We start from the raw sequence: 18,004 nt of genomic DNA, 5'->3' as shown, positions 1-18,004 counted from the left end.
TCTTAAGGCAAATGGAGGCCATTTGATACATATGCTGATGTTTTGCCTCAAACAGATCTCTCAGAAAAGCAGCCTGTTCTGAATTCATCAATGGATGAAGAATCCAGCACTTTACTTAGTAGTTAGTTCTAGAATTTAATTTCCCTTACTATAAACCATGTGTGCCTTATTTCTCATTTAAATTTGTCTAAATTTAACTTCCAGCAATTAATTCTTGTAATGGTTTTCTGCTTTAAACACAGAGGGAAAGAAAAGGATTCACAGAACATTCTTCTCCACAAAGTTCATATGCAAATTTACATTTTTGAAGGAAAAATAATCAACATAATTCATTTTATTTGTCAGTATTTCCCTCCCCATTAAAATATCGAGTGCAATTTCATATGTCTGCAAACAGAATTTGCATCACTTTTAACTTCAATTTTAAAAGCAATTTCATTCAAAGACACATATTGTTTGAAATTGCTTATATCTATTTTGTTTAGGCCTCATTTATCAACATACATTGAAAGAAAACACAGGCTGGCTTCAAATGAACTTTATAAGAATTTAAGTGGACTTTGGTTAAACTTTTACCATATTCATTTCTGAGCAGATTCTAAGGAGCAACATACACACACACACACACACAAACACACACGGCAGATTTATAGCCTTCAATAGGACCTGAACAAGGTCATTAACCATACATAGATTGATGTTGATAAAAGGGATAAAGTTAAGCACCTAGCACTAAACACCCTTATATTTATCCAACAGGGCCACACAGCTTAATGGTATTTAGGTGCCTAAAGCTGTAGTCTGTAAGTACTATCTTTATTGTGATTAATCCAGTGGGATCCACATGCCACCAAGCAGATCTGTCTTACAGAATAGCATCAGGCTAGCTTTAAGGAAGCTAGTTTAATACTGAAAGGCACCATACAATAGCAGCACAGGGTTTAACACGCACTTAATTTCTCTACTTCTTGGAAGAAGATAGGAAATGCTGAGGCCAAGACTGGGCCTCAAGTATCTGCAGGACTGAGGAGCATCATATGGTGGCACAGATACCCATCCACCCCCGCTCACAATTCACAGCCCTGAACACTTTGTTGAGGGTATATCTCAGCCCTATTAACAAAAAAAAAAAAAAAAAAAAAAAAAAAAGAAGAAGTAGTAGTGATGGTCAATCCTGTCTCTCAGAGCATGACTAGGGGACATATTTCCATCTCTTTAAAACCAATAACTCAAATCCTCATTCAGAATTTATTTGCTCTTCTCATCATCAAAATCATTTTGAATAAGTTTATTGTCCAAGAATAACATCCTAAATGCCAAACCACTGGCAATTCAGAATTGACATCCATTTCACTTTATATAGCCTAATTAAATATTCCTTAGTCTAAAGCAATAGAAAAAAAGTCAACATAGCTCTAGCCCAGTGGTTGGGTACTTGGTTTAAGGGTGAAACAAAATTATGATTGATAGTGTCTAATTCACTGAATATTTCACAATTTATAGTTACATCTTCAGATGGTTTGTGACTGATTTTCTAAAGCACATTAGAGTGTTAAAATGCTGACTGAAATTTCCAAGATCATTTTGTAACCAACCCTACTAACTTCACAGGTGATTTGAAAATCCCACTTGCCTCTCCATCTGCAGGGTTCTGAACCTAAATACTTTTTAAAATCTGCCCCTTCTAGCTTGCTTTTGTCTCAGCTGAACATAAACCATGATATAGACAAGAAATACGGCAGACTAAGAAACCTTACCCTGGATTAAGAAGCAAGGTCCAGTTATTTTGATATGATCCATGGTTTCCCAACATTGCTTTCGAAAACCAGATAAAAATGTTTGGTACTACACAGAACCTAAGTGCATACTTGTACAAAATTCAAACTGTAAAAAGATTTTTAAAATAAACTAACACAGACTAGGCAAGCTTGTTCCACCTACCTTACGAAACTGCTGCCTAGTTGTAGGTCATCAGGGTTAGCAACAATGTTGCAATTAACACTTGGGAGGCCTGTTATTATTTTATTAAAATATATTTATATATATGCTTCTCAGGCCAGATTCATGTAATCCTAGAATACATAGTCCCTAGACCAGCAATATTTAGAGAAGGAAAAGTTTCTGGGGAAATAGGTCTACGCGTGCACAGGGGATCATGCATTGAACTTAGTGGCCAAGCTAGTTTGATTGTGACTTAAAAGTGAATATGCCCTTGTTTTGAGTGATCTTGTACAGCTCAGATCACAGTTCTGGCCCTCTGGTAGGAGGGTGAGTACATTCCTGTGCATACCCCTGATCTTTAAGAAACAGTTTGGCGGTGCTGGGAAAAAGAAGGAAGGTTTACAATAAGAAAACATACATATCTAGACTGGCAGAAGGCCATCCCACGAGCAGGCCTGATGTGTTCTGCTGGCTTGACCCTCATATCATGAGGAGCAAAAGAAGAAAGTAGTAGAACAGTAACAAAAAGATAAGCAGCAACTAGTCAAAACAGCATCTAAAATCAGTATGTCTAAAAGCAGCTGCAGCAACAAGATCATTTACTTTATAGCATCTGGCAAATAAACCAAGTGAGACCAAAGTTGCAACTTTACTAGTCTCTCAGAGCTCTGTTATGGCAGTGATGGCCACTTAGTTGCAAGGAGTGATGAGTTTAGAAAGGTCTCACAGGAGTCTTTGACAGGTGCTTGCTCTAGAGATTGTAGCTATTGTCATTGCAGCAAACATCATCCCTTTAGTTATAATCACAGCTGTCCAACATAGCATCATGGCCAGTGGCGTCTGGACAAGGAATGCAACATTTTTTACTGCAGGGTGGAAATAAGGGGACTTTGAATGGAAAATACATCGCAGATGATAGTTAGGATAACAATGAAATATTGCATGAAGAGAAAGTTATTTGAAGTACACCAACATTTCTGCTTTTTTTCCCTTCTCACAAAGATAACTGCCACAGAAAAGGCAAAATTGATAGCAGAGCAGAGGAAAATAATTTCAATGCTTTTTGAAGGCCAACAGAAAATGCAAAGGATCAAAACAAAAGTTCATTTAAGTAACAGGACTTCTGTAGTTTTAGGATATGAAAGAACAACTGTCAAATGTTTTGTTCCAAGACTTTACCCCCGCCCTTGAATCTATTCTTTCCATCAAAAATTTAAAATTAAAAATTTGTCAAAAAACACACTAAGTCATGCTTTGAGGGACAGAGCTTTCCCATTATTTTTTTGAAAAAGTTAGAAGAAGGAAAGATAGTGTTTGGAAGTGCAAGCAAGCTGAAAGTCAATCCAAATGCCAAATGCCTAGCCTGACAGTCAGCTACTTGCTTCCCCCACTTTGTACATGGTTTGCAAAAGCTGTCCAATTCAGTTTCTCCACTTCTGTGTTGACTGAGGAACTGTTTAAGCTGCACAGCTAATTAGTTGATTATAAATTGTCATCATCAAATTCTTGCATTTGTTTTGAACTGCTGGAGTAGAAATGAAAATGACAATATGTTGAATAGTTGGGTCACTCAAATAAATACATGAACTCATTTCACAGAGGAACCACAGGCTGGCTGACCTGAGAGGCCATTTAACCCATCTAACCTGAGACATCCATACTATAAATAGCTAGAGTCATCAAGGTCTGCCTAAACAGTCCTTTATAGCCTAATTCATTTAACTTATTTTAGATATATGCTTCTTAAGGTGAATATAAGCCATGAAATTGGAAGATGTCAACATCATCTTGCATCATAGGAAATACTAATGAGGAAGAAGTGTGTTTTCTTATAATGGCATATTAATCTATAGAAAAGCTGGATTCYGGTACCGATAATCTTGTCTAACAGACATACTATCTGATGAATTCAGAACAAGTAGCATTAGCAACTGAAAAGTTACAATAAGTATGACAGTGCCTAGCAACACTACTTCCAATGTGAGCAACACACTAYATCTATGTGGAATTAAGCTTGGATCTGGTACTGACTTTTGAAGAAGGTCTAGAAGACCTTCTTTGATGAAAATTCTCCTGAATCAAGAGTTCAATCAAGAATCTGACCTTCAGAGGGAATCAGGGATTTTTCTAACAATGATAGTGAAAACATAATGAAGATGCTAATCCTCTAAAGAATGGAATGATCAAGAACTCATTTGTATTTGGATATTAGTGAAACACTGAAAAATATGATCACCTTCTTTTCCAAAAGGAGCAGTTGAGCACACAAGCAGCCAAAATCCATCCAAAAGCAAGGAGGACAACAAAAGGACAGTTAAGATGACTGWTCACAGAGAACTGTTCATAGTAGAATCAAAAGAAATATAACAGCCTTTGGGGTAAGGGCACGTGTCAATCCTCTTTCAGTTCTGCTCAAAGGTCTTGACAGGAGAAGAGGTAGCTGAGCCACGCTGAAGTTTCTATCCTGAATGTGGGAACGAGAGAGGCTGAGTGATCTGAAGAGCTGACCAGAAAGGCACTGAGCCCAGCAGAGTTCAGTGACAGAAATGTCAAAGCCTGGCTGAAAGAAGAGGCAAAAGGCCAGGACGTGCAGTGAAGCCAGTGTACAACAGGGGGGAGCAGAGGGAGATGAGCGCCAAATGCTGTGTGTTGAGCTGGCACGTCAGTGGGCTCAGACACAACTGGTGATGAACACTGGCATTTTTCAAGCAATTTAAATTCTTAGTGCTTTGAAAAGCCTCTTAAAAATATCTCCCTTAGGCCCTGGCAAAGCTGCTGTCCAGAGCAACAGGCTCCTGGAGGCTGTAAGCCTGTCAGACAAGAAAGATGGGGAAGAAGGAAAAAATACAGAAAAATTATGGCTTGAATCAAAAAACAACCACAAAAGCTGCCTGCAATGCGGAAGTATTGAGAATGGATAYTTAGATGCCAAGTAGGATTTTAAAGGTTAAATGTTAATGCCTGGAGAAAATTGCATACATTTCTCTTTCTAGACACAAGTGGCCAAAGCCACAAGCCAGTAGTCTTCGACATGAGCACAGGCCTCTCCATAAAATGTAGATTTTATCTACAGCAAGCAGGTAAGAAAGAAACCAAAGTTAAAATTTATAGCAACAGTCAAGGACTGCTCAGACTGCATTTAGGGCATAATGCATAAATATGAATCTCTGGTTTCTGCTGTCATTGCTAAACAAGTGCCCACCCCCATCATGCATTATCTAATTTGTGGAGCAGGTGAGCTCTGTGGCACATCCTCTCGTGGTGTTACTTCAACAGCTCAGTCTTAGGAACCTGCTGCAGTGCAGTGGGGCTCTGACTGTACATGAGGGATTTCCTTCCAGCAGGTCACCAGAACATGCAGTTTACATACACTGACAATACATTCCCTATGAAGTTGAATATGGTTGAATTGTGTTAGCCTCTGCAGCAAAACCTGAGTAAGAAATCCGTGGCTTTTCGTCTCAGCCATTCCTTCCCACCTGTCTCAGGTTACCTCCTTCCTTATGTTGATACTATGTTTCTGAGGTTATGCAATAAACCAGATCACTGAAAGGATGATGATAAAAACAATCATTCAGGAAAAAAAAAAACAGATTATAGTCAATCTGGATCACTTCAGTGATACTGTACTAGTATGTCTCACAAGTAGCTGTAAGGACATAGAGGGGAGACAAGTTGTGGAACAGGATTGGAAATGTGGTTTGAAGGGGAAGAGGGCGGAAAGACACGACTTGTCAGAGTCAATACATCAGGCAACCATTCCCTCATTGCTAAGAACGCTATGCAAAATCAGCTTTATTTCTGCTAATCAATACAATAGAGAAAATCAAAAGCCAAGTTCTGTGAGAGAGCAGAAATGAGGACACRTTAAAAGCAGTGACAGCGAGAAACTCTCAGCCTGTCCAATATCCAGTGCAGAGGGTCCCCACAGGACTTTCAAGTCCCACCTTTTACTCAAAAATTATCCATGGTGGCACAGATCCTGTTGATAATGGTAGGCTATGAGGTCAGTCAACACAGAAAAAACCTTCTTCATGCCAGTCATTTGTTAGATTTGACACTGCTGTGGAATAAGGACATAATCCTTTTGGATGCTGAACATATGCCTCCTACTGACTTCACATCAGTAGCTTTCAGAAGAAGACCCTTTACCTGAAAGATATATTTAGAACAGAGACAGAAATCTAGTATTCAAGTTGCTCTAATAGATTATGGAGGAATTTAGACACAAATGCATTCTGAGTGTTTGAGGTTCATTTTGGCAGCTCATAAGTCTTTTCTTATTGAAAAGTGATGTTTGCTACAGTTTAAAGAATGGATTTTGCTATACCAGAGGCATTTCAATATAAGAAAGCATTACAGAATATGGAATCAAAGCTCTATATCTAATTAAATTTCATAGGAAATGCTAACATGCATTTCTTAAAGAGAAATTTAAGTGTGATAGGAACTGTGTGTCACTTACCTAGAATGAACTAACCAATTCCATTTCTGGCTGTCATTTGTCCTCATTCCTTGTTAAGAGCCTTCCTCAAACTAATACTTGATAAAAAACAAAAGATTCTAATGCAAGATGTTGGACTGTGCACATAACACTGAGACAAATAAAACATGCTATAAAGGAAAATAGGCTACCTATAGGCTAAGCAGTTCCAAAATACTTCTGGATTTTATTTAAACTTACACTTTCTTACAATTCTGAAAAAATAATTTACTCACCTAAGTGAATAAATATGATCCAAGACCCATGTTTCTATACAAAATTGTCTTAAAGAAGCCAGTATTCCAATTTGTTTTCATTAGTGTTGCACTGAGAGTGTGCCTGGTCAAATGCCCATTCAAAGATCAGCAAACCAGGATCAGTCAAATCAGCCGACCTCATTCACTTTTTACCTTTGTTTATTTAAACAAACCATGGGACATGGAATATGAAGTTAGTGTTCCACTGAAGGATTATAAATACAGACTAAAAAAGCAAATTAACCCTCTGAGGAAAGTGCATTTCTGAAATAAAATGCTGTTTTAGGAAATCACTTTCTGAGACCAAGCTTGGGGAATATATATTCCACTTAAGTTTGAAAACCCAAAGTAACCTTAGTTAAAACAATATATATCTTTGATAGCTTATATTAATGGGTATGATAGCTTTGCAGTGTATTGTTTATGAATATAATACATACATAGTGCTGGGTTTAATATTTTATTTGAATGATGTTTAATGTTATGCAAAATAAATTTTTTGTTACATCCACTGTGACATCAACTAAAATGTGAACTAGTTTGCATAGGTTAGTACTGTGGGCAGCATGATGTTGCTCTAGTCCACCAAGGCTTAAAGATTCACAGTGTAGAGGAAGAAACAGGAATTAAATCATTTCTACTAAAATATATTTTAATAGCTGGTGTTAACTTTCTGCATAACAAAAGCCAAATTAAGATGATACATCATATGATTCAAGAGTAAGTATATCTGTCCTTTGAAAAACAGGTGTTACCTTCATAACCGTATACTCCCAAATACAGTACAGTTTTGCAAAATAACTAAAACTTTACACACTTTAAAGCAAACATAAGCCAAACTGCACAGCGGTTCATTTTTGCTTTTTATGTTACACTGCAAAAACCAACAGCTGAGAGAGTTTCCACATCATGCTAATCAATGTTAATACAGTCATTGCTGCCTTCCAATGGTCTAGCAATTTCTAATAGTAATATTAAATACACATGATTGAAATGCTACAGTATAGCTTATTTTCCCCCCTAAAATAATAATTAAACAAATGTCAACAGCAACTGGATTACAACTTAAGTACAATATGCAAATTCTACTTATCAGACACAAGAAGCATATGAAATTCCTTTGAATATACTGTTGTAGTGCAGGCAGTCTAGGAAAGAATATAGCTTTCTGGTTCTCCTTCAAAGGGGGAGATGGAGTTCCTATGGCATAAAGCTGGAGAAAATMACTAAAGCATTGCAAAATGGTTTGTTCTTCTATAGTTCACTAGTACTTTGCATTTGCCAGCACATCAGTTTGGAGATCTTTTTTCAACAGCATCTTTTGTCTGTTTCAGTATATTATTTAAACATTCACTAACTAAAGCTTATCCTGTATTTCTTATGGAGTATTAATCAATATAATTAAAATCTAACATTTTATACCCTATACCACTTCCTGCCAAAGACTTCTGTATTTGTCAGTTGTTCTTCATTGTACATGCAGTCATTGTACAATAAAAACTAGAATTATTACCTTTCCCAAGTATTGGAGACCTTCCATATCCCTGAGGAACACTTGGAAGGGACACATTYGTCACGAACATAATCCATGGGAGGTGATTCACTGTTAAATCCCAATCTGTTGAAGTGGTTTATGGTATGTCAAATGTAATCAAGAAAACCCTGTTTCATCAAGATTAAATGCTAATGTTCCATAATGAAAAATTACAACTGCAGTATCTCTAAGTAGCTTTGTTTAGAAAATGAAGACTAGCCAGGCAAGAAAGAGTAATGAAAAGCAAGGCACCCATTTGTTCTCATATATATGTGTGTATGAATATGCTATATGTAGTTTTCTATATTTATATTTGTGTTAGTAAGAATTATAGCACATTATAACACCTAAACTTTCTAAAATGCTTCAAATGGGAATGTGTGAACTTCTAACATGAACTTTGGAACTTCTTGGGAAACTTGGCTTCTTAGAAAAGTCTTTTCCTTCTCCAGGAAAATGCTGTCTACAGGAGGAAAGTACAGTGAGAGGAACACACTGTGTTAAAAAGAAATAGACAATTTAAAGGTGACAAGACAGCATATAACATCTGTTCACCCCTATATCCCACTGCATGTAACAGGCTCCAATATATGCCTTGTAAAACCTGTGCTGGCACAATTTGGTTCTGACTTACTTTCCCCACCTTATAAATTTTAGATCTTGTAAAACATTTTGATAATTGCACTCTGATAATTTTGGGCATTTGATAGCACTACTGAGAACAAAGCTGCATAATGAGAATAAATTTTGTCTTGCACCAGAAAAACAGGAACCGTTCCAAATGAACAAGAACTACTAAGCATATGCAATATAAAAAAATRACTACCTATACGAGTAACTTAAAACAGCTCTTAATAATTCTTCTGACACACCATTCTCAAGAGAAACATGATTCACATACTGTTTTCTTGACCTTTTTTTATTTTTGCAAATTGCTTTAGGTGCTTTGCTAAGCTATAGAACATTCAAAATTCATAAAGGAAATTTTATTTTCATGGTTTAGCATAACGTAGTCCTCTAATGTCATCAAATGCTCATTTCCTGATTTACTTTTCACTATACATACAGTGTTCAACACCGGAAGCCATCTTCCAAGTTAGAAAGAACACTAGTGTATTTATAGGTTGGGTCTTTCTTCTTTATAAGTCACTAAAAATTGCAACTTGATGCAACATATCTGCTCCCTGTATTTCTTTTTATTCATATCTGCTTAGTAGACTGACTTGTTTTTATTGTTGTCAGCATTACACAGCTATTAGAGCAGCACAGCAGCAAGTGATACCAATTCTGCCTCAGGCATCATCAGAAAAATTTGCCAGCCATTATAAAATGGGATTCCTCTATTTGCTGTTGATGGCTGGTGATAATAACCAATGCAGAAGCAGACTGCTTTTTTGAGAGATTCTAGGATGAGCTTACCATATCAGCCTTTTGAAAAAGCCATTTGACTTGCAAAGCTAGCAAGTTTAATACAGAAGTCACCAGTAATGTATAAGGGTCTGTTGCAGCAGTAGTTTTATATGCAAAACTCTTCTGTCTTCCAAGAATTTTAGCAACATCAGTGTGACCTGTACTGATTTCACATTTACAGTATCACATTCCTTGCTTTAAACTACATTTTCTGAAGTTAGATGCTGCTGGGCAGCTTTATCCTTGAAATCAGGCAGCTGACAAGAAAGCACAAGCAAATCCACAATTGTGGGCTTCTTTTTTAATGCAGTCACTCCACTTTCTGTTTGGCAGCCTGAGACCTGCCCCTTATTAACATATAAAAAAAATACATAAACTTTGCACTTCTTAACAGTATGCAAAAGCAGAACTAGCAGGTACTTGCACTGACAGGTTTCATTTGATGAAACAAATCCATACTGCCTTCCTTCTTTATTGTTTAATGAGATATTGCAGGCTCACTTATTTTTGCGAAAAAGGAAATATAAAAGTATCTATAAACTCTACATTTAGTTCTACTTTTAAAATTCCGAAAATATAAGAACGCCAGTGCAGGTTCAACATTCTGACAACTTCCTTAAAGTTAACTTCTCTAACACACGGCTGAATACCATAAATGATACCAGCAGGAAAAATGCTTTCTTTCTTACACGTGTACATCCACATGAGCAAGTTCCTATGTGAATCTTCAACTTTTTTGTGCTTCCTCCCAGAGTCTCTCCCTGGGAGGGAACAAGGCATCTCCCAGAATCCAGGTAAAGCAAAGGACCTTCCCTGTGACCCAAGTCTGTTGATATAGTCCCTCTTACAGATTCGTTATATCACCAATTATTTGATCCTCTGCTCAGCCTCACAGCCTGAGACCCAGATCCCTCAGTCCTGAGCATAAGCTAATGGGCCACAGGAGAACAGGTGAAGGTTTGTTAGCAGAGGACTTATGATGTCTCCAGTATTCTACTGTTTTCTGTGGATGGCTAAACTGAAGCCTGATGGAATAGAGCATGTTCGACTTCTGCTTGGTTAATTTTCACTTTAGTGTCAGTTATGAGAAAGAATAAATCAGTTAAAAAAACATAACATCCATCCTTCGTTAATCATCTGGTAAGCAGACAACCCACTGCTGGATCACCAGGTTATCTGGAGGAAACTGAGTGATAGGCCATCGCACTGAAATGCACTACAATAACCAGAGCTCTTCACCACTCTGCAATGGAGGGGCGAGGATTTCTGCAGCAGGGTAGGTACATCAGCTTGTCAGCACAGCAGCCATTAAGCAAGTTACTTGTGGCAGGAATGAGGGATGTGACTGCATGCTTCGTGCAAGCACACAGCACTGGGGCCTCACACAGGCTATTTACAGCACTACAGGTGGAGGTAAAGGAAGTAACATGAAGTATTGGTTGTACATTGCCCTACTGGAAGTTTCTATTTAAATGCCAAGTATTATTAAAAGGAAACAGAAGAGCTCATAGGTTTTATACTCTAGATAGTCTCTGTGAGGAGTTTTCTGTGGAAAAGATACTGAAGAACCATGAATCCTGGCATGGATATAACTGATGGACTTGGATGCAAGCAAAGCTGATAGAAGAGGTCACTGTTGCGCATAAGAGAAAATGGGCAATCCGGGAGTAAATGTGGGTAAGCGACAGTCAGGAAATTTTTGCTCTCAAAATAGACTTGTTTCTTGTAAGGCTGCTGGGCAACAGGGATTTTGTTTATGTCATTATTTCAAAACGTTGAATTCTCTACTCAACATTTTTATTAGGATGCTAACTGCTCAAAAGTCAAACACTCCTCCAATAATTTGAAGATATGTTCAAACTCAGTGTGTTAACCTCTTGTGACTTCAGAGTGCCATAAGAAGTGAATCAATCTTATAGTTCTGTTATAAAGAGAAATAACTTCTTTGAGAAGTAGGGAAAAGGTATTTCCCCTTTACAGCTAATTGACTGAAACATTCACAGGGTTAGCAGCGCCAGGCTTCCATATATATATTTTATTTTTAGGGAGCACTATTGTAAGCAATGCTGTTTTCAAAGCTCTGAGCTTCTTGTTGTTCATTTATCTGCACTTTAAAGGACTCTAAATTGGATTTTGAATGAGAATGCAGACTGTTATAGCAGTGAAAAAGTAATGAACATGTGGTCTTAAAAGATTCTTTTGATTTTTTCTAAAAGGTTAGATTTTGAGTTAATCAGAATAAAGCTCAAAGGACTAGAGACAAAAATTAGTTAACAAACTCAATATAGTTTGCTGGAAGCATTCCTGTTTTCCCAGTTCTCTGAACAGTACCATACATCCAGCCATCATCAATTGGTTGTACATTGATGATATAATCACCATCCCTGAAGGAAACTTCATCTTCATCTTGAGCACTGTAGTCATACATAGCTCTGTATGTTCTCTGTTGAAGAAAAGAAAACAAGGCTGTAAAGTCTCGAGCCTAAGCAGAGATAGCGTCTTTGTCTTCTTTCACAGAGAGAAAAAAGAGAAAAGAGCAGGAGAAAGAAGGGAGGGAGCATGGGAAAGAGAGAAATCATATAAGTTACCTGTTAAAAAGAAACAACACATCCCTTCCTGTCAAATATTCAATAAATTTAGCCCTCTTCTCTGAGTACCAAAACAGTGATTTTTGTGAACCTACATTGTTCAAAGTCCTCACAAGAAAAGATTGCAGGCTATACACTGACTCTTGAAATATTCCTTCCAACTGTTGCTTCATATACTCACTAGTAACAGTTCATTATGTTCAGCCACAGCTGGCTGCGTACACTGCCTCTTACTGTGGTTCTGCTRCTTATTTGCACAGCTTGTGCTGTGTCTTCACTTCAGAAAAGGAACATCTTCATGCAGGTCATTAACTTTGCCATCTCATTAAATGTCCTTCATTTTCTTTAGGATTTTACCCAAAATTAAGAGTTACAAATATATTATTATCTAATGAAATCAAGGTACAACACGATTTCAAAAAGTTGGCAAAAACAGTTTTTGTGAATATTCATTTTTTCAATTATTCAAGTACAAATAAAAGATTAATCTAAACGGAACACAAAGTCCTGTCATTAGCTAAGTCAAACTCCCTGATATCTCTGTCAGCTGTAAGCAAAGATTTCAGTTTCCTTTTCATATATTTATTTAAATTCATAATCAATAATATGCTATCATTTATTGGAATTCAAAGTATAGTTTCCAACTCACAGGGAACAGAGTCTCCCGTTGTATCTTAACGGCAGAACAAAAATAGCTCAATTTAAAATTCCCAGGAGTACTTTTTTTCCCCTTTTCCTGTCTCTCAACAGAAATCAAAAGCAGTTCAGGCATCACTGATAATACTTCACTGGCCTGCCAGCTCTTTTTCGTATGTCACTATATCTAGCTGAATTTTTTTGGTAAAATGATTTAAAGAGAACAAAGGTAAAAACTGTTAACACCCAGGATGATTGTCTTAACCTTTTAAGAGACAGCAACCTTCAGTCTGCTTCCCATCTCAGGAAAACAACTCCAAACCACCTCATGCACTTGGTCTGTTTTGTTTTTTTAATGAAATTTTATTTTCAGAAAAGATGTCCATATCTGGCATGAAGGAGATAATGGATTTTTTTCCTAAGCCATGTTTTTATGTCCCCCTTAAATGGGCAAAGACTGGGGCAAGAGATGAAATGTTTTATTAGACTGACAGATGCAATTGGAAAGAAACAGGCAAGTTTTTGCTCACCCAGAAGGATGCTCATCCATCCTTAAATCACCATGGTATGGGACATAACTACTGCTGTCTCCTTTAAGGCAGCTTGACTACATCATGATGGTGCAAAGTTGTTAAGACAAGCTGGTAATTTCAAACTTTAAAAAAATTTATAGGGCCCTAAATGCTGCTGAGAAACCTAAATTTATGGCCTTAACACCTAATTAGGTGCTAAATGGCTGTCAGGAGAAATCTCCATAATAATCCCGTTAGCATTTAATGCCTAATTATCACTTCAGAGTGTAGTCTGGGCTATATAATTGAGAATTACAATGCTTAAAGGACTCAAAGCGGAGGATTTTTAAAATACATTTAAGTGAATTATTCTTTTGTCAGTAGTGAGTTTAGCAGGTACTGAGAGCACAACRGGGGTTTAAGAAAAGGTCGGGGTTTTGTAAAACAGTCAAATACTCACTTATCTCCTGTCTCCTCAAAGGTCTAACTTGCAGCTTTTGCTTAGACAAAACAGTAAAAAATCTGTGCATATGAAGTACTGAAGCACAGCTATCTAGCTCCCCAGCCAGATGTGAGTTAAGAGATGCATATTTCCTGTTCCACCATCAGTTTAAACTCACTTTCTGGATTGGTCCTTGCAAGCAGCAGTTACCTGTTGCAGTGTCTTTCACATATAGTAGCTTTCAAGGGAAGCCAACTAGCAACATGGGTTTTGTTTCCCTACAACCTTTCCTTACCTAAAGGCTTCAAAACAACCTCTCTTCTTTTGAACAGAGGTCTGTTCAAAAATAGTCTGGCAGAAGCCTTAAGGGAGCTGTTACAAAACATACTGTACTCTGAGCAACAATTTCATTCAGTCTATTATGTAAAATTGCTCATAGAAAGTCAACAAAAGTTAAGAGTCAGAAAAAAAAATGCAATTCATCTAAAGAAAATAAATCTACCCAAGAACTGTGTTGGGATGATGCCTGATAAAAACAGGGCCCAAAATTAAATAACCAGAAAATGCACATTAGAAATGTTCCCATATTGGTAGTCATAAGATGAATTTATGTCTTTTAAGGACCCTGATTTGGTAACAATGCCACAGAGAAGGAAGGGGCTGAAAGGAGTGGCTTTTACTACCTCTCTGATCATTCTCACCCTAAGATAACCCAAGGAACTCTCTCATCCTAGAGATGTCCTAGGCAAACTGAGGCAAGGATAGGTGATTTCATCATCTTCTTAACTTTCATTAAGTCTCAAAAACCACTTGGACTTTGAGACCAATATTTGGGCTAGGACTTCTTTCTTGTAGTCTCTTCCTCTTCATTTTTCCTCTTCCTTTCTTCCTCAGCCTCCGTGTGGTTTAGTCAAACTATACTGCATCTCGGGCAGTATTGCTACAAGCCCAGGACCAAACAGGCAGCTGAAAGCAGTGAACCTAACACTGTAGAGAAGTTTGTCAGATCTCCTAGGGTATGTCTACACTGCATTTTGAAAAGCACTCCAAGGCTGCCTTCATCTTCTGTCTATGAGGACAGCTACACTTAAACAGATCCCCAGATACAACCAGGGGTTCCCCCCTAGCACACACTGAGGATCCCATGTACCATCCCCATAGCCAAGTATAATGTGCCCAGCATACCTGGACAMGTTGCACAGGCTAAAGAGAAGATAGTCATTTGAAGGGGAGGTGGAAAGATGATGGAGCATGTCAGGCTTATAGCTGTACCAGAGCTATAAGCCCTCCCTCCTTGGGAGCAGAATCATCCCCCCAACGGGTTGTAAGATCACCCTATGTGTTCCTCACTGGACTGGCAAATTAACAGTCAGCATCAGACATGTTTACCTGTGCTGTCCTTTTTTTCCTCCCTCTGGAAATGTTTGTTTTGTATTGTCTTCAAGGAAACCAGCTCAGACTTTAACAGCAACAGGATGGGTTCAAACCATGATATTTGCTGTTTGCCTTTTTTGCCCATTAAGGACAGATATTATCATTTAAAAGAATGTCAAATGACAACACTCCTTCAAAAAAAAAGGTAAGAAATCATGTTGAAATGAGAGACTCATTCAATCCTTAATATTTAAAATACTTTAACTCCACTTCCTTCCTTTTCCTATCACCATTGAATTGTCAGCTCTGGAAAGAAGAGGAAAATGAAGATTCTCAAGAGAAGTGAAATGATACTGTTTCAACAGGCAGTCCCTAGGCAAGTCACTGGGAGATGGAGATATTAGGGAAATAGTAGGCTATCTACCTGCCCATGTAGCCATATGGGCTACCAAATGAACTTTAGATTTTCGGGCATGTCCATTCTCTAGATGTTAGACTTGAAGGCTATATCGGCTTTGCTCCCCCACTCACTAGCAAATTTGCTAGCAAAGCCTCGRCTTCTAGGTCCCCCACTTTTTTGATTCCATCCCTTCTGGAAAGCAGCCAATTCCCCAGCACCTTGCGATATCCTTGAAACTGAATGTCTGACTCTAGTTTCAGCTGCCTCACAGCTCTTAGGCAGGTATCCTAAGTTTCCCCAGTTTCGGCTCACCCAAAGATCCAAGTATCTTAATGCCGGACTTTCCAGAAAGCTGAGGAACTGGCAAGCCTGAAAGCACTGAAACCTCCCAGAATGTTGTGATCTTTGCAGTATGAAATATTGTGGAGCTTCAGTCTTGAAGAAAAATGCAATATCCAGGCAACTCTGGAAACTCAATTTTTTTTCAGATCAACAAATTCCCTTTTTCTAGCCAGCTATAAGTGTGGTTCATAACTGAATGCTTCTTCATTTCTAAGCAAGGTGGCAGAAACTGTGAATATAAATCCATTCAAAACAATCTTTAGGTTTTCCTGCAAAGTACAAGAAAGTTGATATTCCTAAAGTAAAAGGTGATGGAACCTGAACTGTGAAATACCTAGGCAGTGCTATGATTTAAAAAAAAAAAAAAATTACATGAGAACCATTAAAAACATAACTTTACATCCAAAGAGTTCAAAAAGTAAAAAGAAGCTTGATTTTCAAAAGCTGGTTTCCTGAAAAAACATTCAGATCTCCCTCCATGGTCAGTTACTTCTGGAACTACAGATTCACTCCAGCTTTACATTCCCATCCACCACAAATAAGAACTTCATGACTGTGGCCATGGTTTCATGATAATGCTTCTTCCCAGTTGCCCAGCAATGTAACTTGATTTGCATCAGGTCTGAGTGGGTGCATGACTGTTCTGTTGAATTAGAAAGGGCACATCAATATAGAAAATATGCTAGCTTCATACAAACAAAGCTGAGTAACATGGATAGGCATAAAGCCTGCTGGGACAAAATCAGCAAGTCAACATTTTTTTAAAAAAATTTTAAACAACAGAATGTTCATAAAAGAGATTGGTGTTTTTCATCTGGCAGGAGCCTGAATTCATCAGATCGCATAACATCAAAGCTCAGCCTACCTCAGTGTTTACTACTTGTTTTAGCAGGTGGAAGATACAGGTGATTTCTCTGACTTCTGGAGATCATAAATAAATTTTTGTAATWCATTCTGACATAAAAGTTCTTGCCACTGCCCTCAGTCACTTATTTTTTTAATACATTATGACTATCACTCACATTTAGGACTATGACAGTCAAATATACATAAAAGGTCAGTCATAGAAACAAAAATAAAGAGACTGACAGAAGCCAGAAAAATACTAATTTCCAAAATTCTCAAACTATAGAACTCAAGGGGACCAATTCACTTGCATTTAAACGATTTCACAATGGCTGAAGACGCTGCTTAACAAAAGGAATTATTATTTAAATTCAGTACTCACCAGACCCGCTGAATGAGGCTGTGAATGCATTGACCTCATGGATGACATACTGGTCTGGTGCATGTATCCATACCCTTGGGACTGGCTTTGCTGATATGCCCCAGGGAGAACAGGGGCTGTGCATTAAGGAAATACAAACACATCACTGTAAGTTAAAAGAATGTCCTTATCCAGAAATTCACACAGGCTGTAGATTGTTTTCTGATTAAGCATCTACATTGTACATAACAACTCCTCAGTACAAAACTGTTCAGAATGACTTCCATATACAACATATGGCTTTCCATAGACTGAATTATACATAAATGTAGCCAAAGCTATGGCAATATACCCACAAACAGTATCAAGCTTAGTTGGAAGGAAAAGCTTAACAGACCTTAAGGAATCTGACCATAAAAAGACATACTAAAACTGGACACACCACTAACACAGTTTTGATAGTGCCATAGAGGATGTACCAAATATGAATGCTATCACGTGCCATAAAAAGCCATTTTTTAAGTAAAGATTGATCGAAACAAAGTCATATACTAACAAAGTTTTGAAATGTCTTAGTAGAATTCCCAAGTAATTAATTCCTAACTAATTAATTCCTAACTAATTGCAAACTAACTCTTTCTTATGGGCCATGAACAAAAAAAGACTGCTTCACAGGAATAGACATGAATGTAAAGAAGTGTGTCCAGAGTTGGGCTTCTTAGTATATTCTTACTCCATCAACATTCTTAACCAAAAATAGAGGTCAATAGTTATTTAAATCTTTCAAAGCCCGTCTCTTTCAGTATCTTCCTCTTACCACATATCTCTTCCATTTCTCCCTCATGTATTTTGTTCATATTATTTTAACAGTTCTGAAG

At 37.6% G+C, this 18,004-nt stretch overlaps 1 protein-coding gene across 1 annotated transcript in view; it reads right to left on the bottom strand.

The window, feature by feature from the left end:
• Positions 1 to 11,891: 11,891 nt before the first annotated feature.
• Positions 11,892 to 18,004, bottom strand: part of NEBL (nebulette) — a 91,287-nt gene continuing 85,174 nt past the window's right edge. Inside the window, exons 26-27 of the mRNA XM_026064960.1 lie at positions 17,148 to 17,263; positions 11,892 to 12,068 (exon numbers count right to left, since the gene is read on the bottom strand). Of these exons, the coding sequence (XP_025920745.1) occupies positions 11,892 to 12,068; positions 17,148 to 17,263 (293 nt within the window). The remainder of the gene's footprint in view (positions 12,069 to 17,147; positions 17,264 to 18,004) is intronic.

This window comes from Apteryx rowi, unplaced genomic scaffold (assembly GCF_003343035.1).
Source record: "Apteryx rowi isolate R43461 unplaced genomic scaffold, aptRow1 scaffold_222, whole genome shotgun sequence".
In the NCBI taxonomy this organism is placed as follows: Eukaryota; Metazoa; Chordata; class Aves; order Apterygiformes; family Apterygidae; genus Apteryx; species Apteryx rowi.
The sequence above is the reverse complement of the archived record's forward strand: the minus strand, read 5'-3'. Positions and strand labels throughout refer to the sequence as shown.